The following is a 9,882-nucleotide window of genomic DNA, read 5'->3' as shown; positions in this document are numbered from 1 at the left end:
CTGGGGGTTGTAACTCCTTATGGACTTTATAACTTTGCAAACCTGCACAGAAAAGCTAAATAGTGTAGCCAGCGTAGCGTCACCTGTTCATTAGAGAAGTCCTGTTAGGAAGCCTCGAGCTGATCTTTAAAACTGCACACTCACTAGTTATCAATTTCTGATTGACAAGATGCTGACAGATGACTCCGGCAAGGAGCATAATTTATAAAATGAACTTCATGTTTTATCCAGTATGAGCTGAGGCTAGCTACTGAGCCCATAAATACTCCTCAGGGTAGGTATCCCGAGAGCCAAGGAGCTGAGGACCATTTTTCACATAGCCTACAACCAGAGGAGACTGACCGCTTAAAAGGATGCAGGCCTGAGGCATACCTGGAGGTTATGTCCATCATTCACATACAGATTATATGCATAACACACTAACGAATAGGGAAAGCCTACAAAGTATAATAGGGGCACTTAAGTCTGTTTGGTTTATTCATACATATTCTACTTTATATCAGATGTTTTATGGCTAACATGAAGCCTTCACTATAAATGCTAAGATGGACTTAATTTATACTGAATATAAGGTTGTTGTTTTTTTTTGCTTTTTTTTTTTAAGACCTTAAAAATCACATCTTGGTTTATGAAGAAAACTGTGTGTGTGTCAAGGGCAGTCACCCGACCCCAACAGTGTGCATTTGTTAGACTTTATATTTCGTTTGTTACTCGAGCCTATTATTATTACGTTTAATTTTTTTAAATTTTTTTTGTAACCACTATTTGCCGTTTCTTCGTCTTTCTATAACCTAAAGCACTTTGATAGATTTTACATTTAGTTTAAAGGGCTTGAGGAACAATTTTAATTTCTACATCTTTGACCAAGAGAAGATTTTTCGGTTCGATTGAACACTTGTCTTTTTATACTGTTAAACTTTTGTCTTTAATAATTTGTTTGTAACTACTCAGTAATGTTTTCATTTGTATTTAAATACCATCATATCTCGGATCATATAGAATTCATATAGAAAGCTTATAGAATTATATTTGTGGTGTTATAAGATGTTTTCTAATATTTTATGAAGTAGTGTTAAAAGTTTTGTATGTTTCTCCTCTAAGTAGTTAGGATAGATAGGATGTATTTTGTGTGTAACATAGGGCCTGCTCATATAATGAGATCTGCACATTTTGCCTTTGTGATCAAAATGCCCAAGTAGACAGCAGCTCATGAGCGAAATCACCTTGTGTGTTGTTTTTGTTGGATTTTAGGCTGACGTGCTGTTTAAGAACAGCTGTCTTGATGCTCTTTGTCTTGTGTAGTTATTAAAAGTTTTAAGGCGCACTTTGATAGTTTTGTGACTGGTGTTTGTATTTTCTTTTCCATATACATCACATGAATAAACCTGGTTGTAACAAAGTGGCAGAAAGACTAAAATATCTGCTCATGTTCTTCACTTAATCCACTGCTCATTTCTTTTCTACCGCCAACAGCGTGGCTAGGGAAGTGAAATACTAGTATCTCTAACAGTAAGAATACAGTATAAATGTTTTTATTTTAATAATATTTAAAATGTTAAATTTTAATATATTATATATTCATCAAATGTAAAGTTAAATACCTGTATGTCAAGACTTATTTTGTTTTAATTTGGATGATTTTTGGGTTAAAGTGCATGAAAATCAGAAATCCAGAATCTCTGATTATTTATTAATTAATTATTTTACTTTAAGTTTGAGTAAATTGCTTTGCTTTCTGTGTTAAACTGAGTGTATTTAGGCACGTAGGCATGCTTGAGATGACCTGCTGAAATTCAAACTGAGCATCACAATGAGGAAGAAAGGTAATCTATGTGACTGTGAACGTAGCTTGGTTGTTGGTGCCAGATGGGCTGCTCTGAGTTTTTCACAAACTGCTGATCTGGGATTTTCCCACACTACCATCTCTGGGGTTTACAGAGAACCGTTCCAAAACAGAAAATATCCTGTGAGTGGCAGTTCTGTGAGTGAAAATGTTTTGTTGATGTCAATGGCCAGAGGAAAAAGGCCAGACTGCTTCAAAAAAGTAACTCAAATAACCAATCGTTACAACCAAAGTATGCAGAAAAGCATCTCTAAATGGACAACATGAGGGACCATGATGCAGATAGGCTACAGCAGCAGAAGACCACACTGGTTATCACTTCTGTCAGCTAAGAACAGGAAACAATTTGCAAAACCTCATGAATAGATGATTGGAGAAATGCTGCCTGGTCTGAGTCTTGATTTCATTCAGATGGTAGGATCAGAATTTGGTGTGAACAACATGAAAGCATGAATGCCTATCAGTGGTTCAGGCTGCTGATGGTGCAATAGTGTAGGATACATTTATTTGGCACACTTTGGGCTCCATAGTGTCAAACAGTCCGACTGTCATTGCTGACTATGTCCATAACCACAGTGTAACCTTACTCTGATGTCACAACGGCCAAATAGTCTCAAACTGATTTCTTGAACATAATGACTTCACTGTACTCAAATGACCTCCACAATCACCAGATCTCAATCCAACAGAGCACCTTTGGGATGTGGTGGAGTTGTGTGATGCTATCAGTGTCAACATAAACCAAAATCTCTCTGGAACATTTGCACAAAATCTTGAATGAAGGCAGTAGTGAAGGCACACTTTGGGCGTCAGTTTAGCTTAGTGGGGTGAGTGGATGTCCATCTGCTGAAAGGTTACTGCAGGGGCCTGGCTCTAATTCAACTCTGGGCTATTTCCTGTGTGTCATTCCCTCCCTGGTCTCTGTCCCACCTTTCCGGTCTGCTCTACTGCCCTGTTATCAACAATAAAACTTAAAAATCTACATTTATTAGATAAGTACTATCATATAAACTATTCCCTTATTTACTGTATAAACAGGTAATTACAGACTATAAATAGATGTAATTATTATTATAATTATTGGTAACAGGCATGTATAATTATTAGTATTATTTTAGGGAGGTTTCATTAATATTATAAAAAGGTAGGATTTTAATGAGAGTCTTAAAGATTTGAGTGCCATATATACCTGGAGGCTATTTTACGTCTCCCCACACAGCGGCGCGCTTTGAATGAGCGCCGGGAGAGGCCAGATCCAGCGAGGGGCGGGGTTACACCTTTCCGAGGGAATCCTCGGTTCAAAAAGCTCCCAACGTCTCCTCGTGAGTACTTCGGACTGTGTGTACTTTCATTGTGACTCGAGAAACGGACGAAGACGACCGAGGTATGCTCTTGTAGCAGGACGAGGGTTTGTTTCTGTTGTCAGAAGTAAAAAAACGTTTCTGCTGTGCTGAGTAGAAAGTTATAGACAGTGCGGATAGTTTTTAAAAAGACGATAACAACAGCCTACGTGCCGTGCAGGTGGGTACAGACGTTGTTGTTGTTGATCGGGACACCTATCCCTATCCAGACCTCGTCTCACCTGAGCTCGACAGGACACTCAGAAATGTCCATGGAAAGCTATTCAGCGTTGGATGAGCCCTCTCTCCGAGCTTTGGTGAGTAGATGAATGGGAATACTAATGCTGAGCACTGTGGGATATAAGTGTGTTAGGGGGCTAAGTGATTCCTTTGTTCTGGGGGAAAATGTCTTTAAATGAAATGTGTGCTTTTAATCCAGGTAAATGTCTGTCTGATCACCGGTGATTGAGCCCAGTGCTGTTGATATATTCAGTATTTGTCTCGCCTTTTGATACCTCACAGGTAAGAGTGTCCAGACAGGTGGTCTGCACGCATACAGGGCCATCTACTCCCAGTGCTTACCACTACAGTGGGAGTAATTCATCTCCAGTATATCCCAAACACAACGGCAGTACAAAAATTATGAGGGTTTGCTACTGGTGGCAGGATATTAAAGGGTATTTGAATCTTTAATAAATGAGTAGTTTTGTGTATAATCAAAGCAAACAGCTGTCAGTAGCTGTTTAAAGTAGCTGTTTAAAAAAGTTAATATCTAAAAATGTCTGATGCAGAATATTCAAAGTAGTTCATGATTAATAAAGTTATTCATGAGGCATTACGTCACAGGAGCATCAGTCAGTACTGACAGGAGGAATGTATCATTCACCAGGAAGTCTAGAAACATTTATTAGTTCTTATCAGAAAGGTTGTAATTAATTATGGAGGAGGGGAAAGTAACACCTGCAGACATGCCTACGAGGAAGTATGAGTCAGCTGCCCTTGTTTAGGCATGAGTTTGTCTGAATCACAGACACATACGCAACAGTCATACATGCAACAGATTCATTCCTTAGTTTTTTAAAATTTGTAATGACTTAAAGCCTTCAAGTTTGCATCTCTCAGCTGCAACTCTGTGTGGCTTTGCTTTTCTGTCATTACCCTCACTGGCTGATTTCAGAAGAATGTGCACTTTAAGATGGAAAAGAAGAAGGGGAAGAAAAAACCCTTGATTGCTGTTTTTAAAGATCGTTTAACCTGACAAGAAAAGAGCTGTTTGCTTTTGAAGCGAGTCAGGGTATGAATGCGATGTTTAGCTGACCTGCGTGCTGTTCCTTAAACCAAATCCATTAGAGTCTGGAATCATCTTGCCGACAGACACAGTCCCTGTTTTCCCATAAATCGCTCTCACCATGAGTGACGTTACACTGGTGGGAGCACAGGAGAACATGCAGGAAATAATATTTATCCTTCAGCACAGTGATTTACTTTGAAGCGGTGGCACTGGCTGCTTTGATCAGGGGCTTTATGAGTTTATTTATACGAAGACGGAGCAGGAAGATGAACTGAGTGCGAGGGAGGAAAGCCACAAATTTAGCTGGGAAGGTTTCAAAGACTGTATTGGGAGATTTCGTTTGGGAATATTTAATTTCAGACACATTTTTCACCAAATTATGGTCCCATGAGACCCCAGCTCATTGGTTTTAAGGGTGCTTGTCTGCCTCTTGCTGCGTGGCCTGTGAGAAAATGCTGTCCAGAGAGGAGCAGCAGCATCAGCAGGAGAATTAAAAAAAACTTGTGTTCTTATCCTGACGCCCATTAGTCAAGCCTTTACTGAGCTGGAGCGAATGGGGCTCTTTCGGCTGAGCGTCTTTCCGCTCAGTTTTCCTCCCTCAGACGTGACCAGCAGCCTGTAGGTCACAGAGATCCCACATTTTCACTGATGATGTTTGTGGTGACTCGAGTGTCAGGGTTTTCCGTGGTGAACTCAGATTCAAACGAAACAAACCCGGAGGAGAAGTTCACATGAGGTTGCGGTGTAATTTAAACGCGGCATGACAGCTGTGAATGGAGCCTTTTTTGTGTTTTAAGTTTTTTATGAAACATAACACCTCATTGTGTGGGGTTTATGCTCTCTGTGAATCTGCCTTTATTCAGGACACGGGCGTTTGGAGATGGCTGGGCTTTAATTAAGCTCATCGTAAATCCGGGTGGAGGAGCTGCTATTAAACAGTTGGATAACGAACACAAGTTCCAGGCCTGTGTTGTACCTAATGAACTAAGCAGTCAGAAGGTCATACGGCGGCCTCTCTAACGCCACTAATCCCGTCTCTACACTTGTATTGAAAGCCCGGCCAGCCTTTTATACTGCTCATTTAATCCCCTCCATGGCAACAAGGGAAAGCAGTTGTCTTCTTCTCTCAGCTACCACAATTATTTAAATGTCCACAGGAATAATCGGTTGGTGTCCTGGTTTCCTCAGGAGAAGAGTTGAGGTGGGGAGGGGGAGTGTTTGCAGCGGGTCATCTGTCTGAATGGTGCTTGTGTGGCCACAAAAACACAAAAGCTGCTGAGGCCACTCAGAGAAAACCCCTTTCCTTCCAAACCACTCCAACCGCTGTTACTTAATAGCAGACTTTATCTGATGGTTTCAAGCTCTGAGGCTGATGGTTATCTGCTGTTATTCCCATCAATGTGCTGTGCGGTAACAGTTTTCTTGTGGATTAAACCTGCAGGACGGGTTGGGTCTGCAGGTGTCTGTTGATGTGGCAATCTTGCGTCATCCTGCTCTGTCGTGAAAGTGTCTGTTGGTTCTCTGGCTGCACTGTAACAGACCTGAAATCAGTATTTGCATAAAAATCACATTGCAGTTAATGTACAACTCAGACGTTTTATTATTTATGAATTGATTTGACCGCTTGGAGACTTTTCTGCCTGCGGCGCCTGCTGGGCTGGTTTCACACGGGCTGGATGTCTCGCATAATGATTTATAACCTGTCTTGCCAGCTGTGTGACTGTCCCTTTCTCCCTGGTGAGCGAGAGGCATTCACACATGTTTAAAATAGCCGATTTTGCTCTGTGGTCCAGCCTCGTTGATATATGGGACCCCTGGGCCTTTATTTTATGGCTCTGTGGACCCTTTGTGAGTTGACAGGGGCTCAACGGTTACAGTCTGAGAGGAAGAATGGACTTGTTTTGAAGGATCTTGGTATAGTGTGCAGATTTTGCTTAACCCCCAGAGACGGGGGTCCAAAATGTCAGCCTTGTCATTAGGAAGATATAAATTGCAGGAGTTGCACTATATTACATAACTCTTGTCTGGGACAGTTTCATAGATATGCAGGCTGTGTGTTTTTATACACTCCAAGCTAAAATTAGAAAAAAAAAATTGTTTCCATGAAATTTCAGTCAAGGGGACTGGTTATGCTTGTACCAACTATAAAATGTAAGAGCTGGAAAATTTTAAGTGAATTAGAGTTAATATCTGATACACAGTTCAAAATAATCCTTCATTTTCTTATACCAATAGATGGCCATGCTTACAGTATTAACTGGAGCGTTTGGTGCTGTTGGCAAACTCAAATATTTAATCACATTAGGCCTCTTTTCCATTACTACCTACTTGGACCGCAACGCGTTCGAGCGTCCTGCGACGTAACAAACTCTACAACAAAGCTTGACGTAGAAGCAAGAATACCTGCTGCTCGGTCTGCTGAGACGGAGAACACTGCGTTTTGGGTTTTTTTGTTTTTTGCTTTTTTGTAACCGTTTCCAGAAATGGCAGGTTTGATTTTCGTGAATGAGATGATCTCATGACTCATCGAGTGACTCTACTGACCAGCCAATTGGTGGCATGCAGTCTGACGACGTCACCCGGCCAAGCAGGTACTGGTACCACATAGCACCTGGTACCAGGTGCTATGACCTAATGCACAGGTGTCGAACTCTAGGCCTCCAAGGCCTAGAGTTGTAAATCAGCTGTGATGGCCCAGGGTGTTATCTAAAACCTGCAGGACACCGGCCCTCGAGGCCTGGAGTTCGACACCCCTGACCTAATGGAACACCCTTAAAACCGTGCCCAGTCAATCTGAGTAAGTAGTAATGGAATAGGGGTCGTGGTATGATAAATAACTCAACTGTGTGGGTATAAATGTGATGAAAATTCAAACTATGCGATGCTTTTAAGGTGTTGTAAGTGTGTAAAACCTTAAAAAAAAAGGTCATTTGGTAAGTGGTTGCTTGGCAACGTGACAGCCTTATAATATCTGATATAGATAAGCGCATCCAGGAGTCTAAACTTTGTGCCAAGTTTTGTTGCTCAACTCCTTGCGGACTAAATCGCATACAGACACACGCAAAGAGATTTCATTTAAAACGTGGCCTTAGTGTGGCCGCAGTCTGAAACAAGTTGTTTTAGCTGTCTTCTGATTGGTTGCCCACTTGCAAACAGAAGATTTGAACAGCAGGTGGGTTGCGGCTGCTGTGTTCATCATCATCAATCTCCTCTTTCTTTAGCACCACACAGAGCCAAGAGCAGTAAAACATGCCTGAGCATTAAGAACCGTTTCACGTCTGAGCTTTCAACTGGCCGGGATTACTTGTAAATACACTGACCTACATTATTCAAAAATCATCCACGGCTGTAACAGCCGGTGTGTGACAGAACAGTACAGTAGTGGCACCTTTTTAAAGTGATATAAATCAAATTGAAGCTGAAATGATCAGGTATTGCTGTCGCCTCAACAATCCTGAAAACCATTTTCATTCCTTCATACCTTTTTTGGAAAATTGAGTGAAGTGTCCTGTTGCATACATTACATCTCCCTCCGAATGCACACCTGCATCCCACCACAAACACCTGTAAAGACAAGAAAACTTAACCTGAAGTATCTCCTACATCTCGAGCTTTAGGGTTTGTGAACTTGGCTGCCTTTGACCTATGCAGATGTGTATGTGTGTTTGTGCTCCATTTTCCGAAGGATTAAAGGGAGGTGATGATGAAGACTGGAGCAGTTTAATATTCAGGGCAGCGCTCCCTCTGACGCAGGATGAGTTATCTGCACTGCTGCAGTGACAGCCTATTATAGTGAACCATTTAGTTCCTGGCTTCAGTCTTTGAAGCAAATATCCAAATAAATGGCCGTGCTCAGCTGAGATAAGAAGCTGCATGTTTGGAAACTTTTGTTCTGCTATAAATAGTGCTCTACGATTTTAGCTCTGAACAGATGAGAAAAGAAAAACCATGAACTTTGAGATCATCTGGTCTTTGACCCCTCAGTAGTTTGTTATTGTGGGACAATCATTCAGAGTGAACGTAACACTGTTTAGCGCAGCTCAGAAAGTATTTAAGTGTTTGTGTTTAGAAGGCAAAGTTGAAACTGAGTTCAGTGTGTCAGTTTTTCTTCTTTAAGCGTATATTTACTATTGTTATGTCATTTTTGAAAAGGTGGGTTCTCCAGAAGGACGAACGGCCTTTAAAATCTGAAGCAGTATTTTATTTTTAGCAGTCTTTTTTTGTAATGCCATTAGAGAATAATGTGGCAGTACGCTGAACAAACAGCGCTCAACAGTGTAGTAATGTGATTACATTATTATAAGATTGTGTATTAGCTTGTACATAAATTGTTACTGCTTAGACTCCTTGTCTGTGAGTTATATAGTTCTCATGAGGCGGTGTTTGGAAACTTTACTAAATATTTTGCGATACAAAGTTAAACTAATTGTCACCGTGGCCTTTGGAGCCCAACAGCAAGCTTAAATTTCAGGAGTTTCACTTTAACGACTATCAAACCCCGTACTCTGCAAGACAGAGTGAAAAAATGGGTTATTTAAAAGAAAATGACAGGTAGACTTTTAAAGTGTTTATCCACCAAAACAAATGGGTTGAGTGCATTTCATTTATCACAAAACGTTACTCTTTATATCAGGGATGTCAAACTGATGGGCTACATACAGCCCACTTTGATCTTAAGTGAAGCTCACAAAGTTTAACTATACATTGAATCCTGCATTGAGATGTCTTAGTATAAGAGCAAGAAGTGCCATTTCTACAGTACATCTCAGTTCCTTCACATGATAAAGAAATGTTGTTGTAATAAAACAAAGATATCTGATGACTTTCAGTAAGAAATAAATGTGTAAAATGACAAAACAAGTTCTGGTAGCTCATTGCTCAGTCTGTCCTGTAATTATTTTAAAAACAGTTTTTGTTGAGTCACAGAAAATACTTTTTTGTTTTATTTTACTGTGGAAACACTGTTAAAAAACAAATGTTTATAATATATAGTAGAAACAGGAACTTTTCTGTCATTTGATTGTTTACTTTATTACTACGGTGTAGTAATAATGCTCGTGGGGGAGGTCTTTATCCATAGGAAACACTGTAAAGTCCAAAATTTATCCCGTAATATTTTTTACATTTTCCTAAGCTGTCAAGTGGACCAGATTGCAGTCTTTCCTGGGCTGATTGCGGCCCCTGGGCCTTATATTTGACACATGGTCTATATCAAACAAGCTTGATGGAGACTATTTTGTGACTTATAGAGTAGAAGTGGGATTAAATAAGTGTGCACTTTTTCCCAGTCCTTTGTGGGTAGGTAAACTAAATCAGCAAATCAGTGGGGCTCCATATTTTAGTGAAGGTGTGTCAAACACAAGGTCCGCGGCCCAGAATCGGCCTGGCAGAGAAACCAGTCCAGCTCA

General features: G+C 40.5%; 1 protein-coding gene across 1 annotated transcript in view; it reads left to right on the top strand.

The window, feature by feature from the left end:
• Positions 1 to 3,097: 3,097 nt before the first annotated feature.
• smtnb (smoothelin b) overlaps positions 3,098 to 9,882 on the top strand; it is a 48,143-nt gene continuing 41,358 nt past the window's right edge. The window contains 2 exon segments of the mRNA XM_080308712.1: positions 3,098 to 3,227; positions 3,365 to 3,500. Coding sequence (XP_080164838.1) covers positions 3,450 to 3,500 — 51 coding nt within the window. The 5' untranslated portion in view covers positions 3,098 to 3,227; positions 3,365 to 3,449.

The sequence above is a fragment of the Astatotilapia calliptera genome, chromosome 12, assembly GCF_964374335.1.
Source record: "Astatotilapia calliptera chromosome 12, fAstCal68.1, whole genome shotgun sequence".
NCBI lineage: Eukaryota > Metazoa > Chordata > Actinopteri > Cichliformes > Cichlidae > Astatotilapia > Astatotilapia calliptera.
Note: the sequence above shows the minus strand (reverse complement) of the source record. Positions and strands in the feature narration are given on the sequence as shown.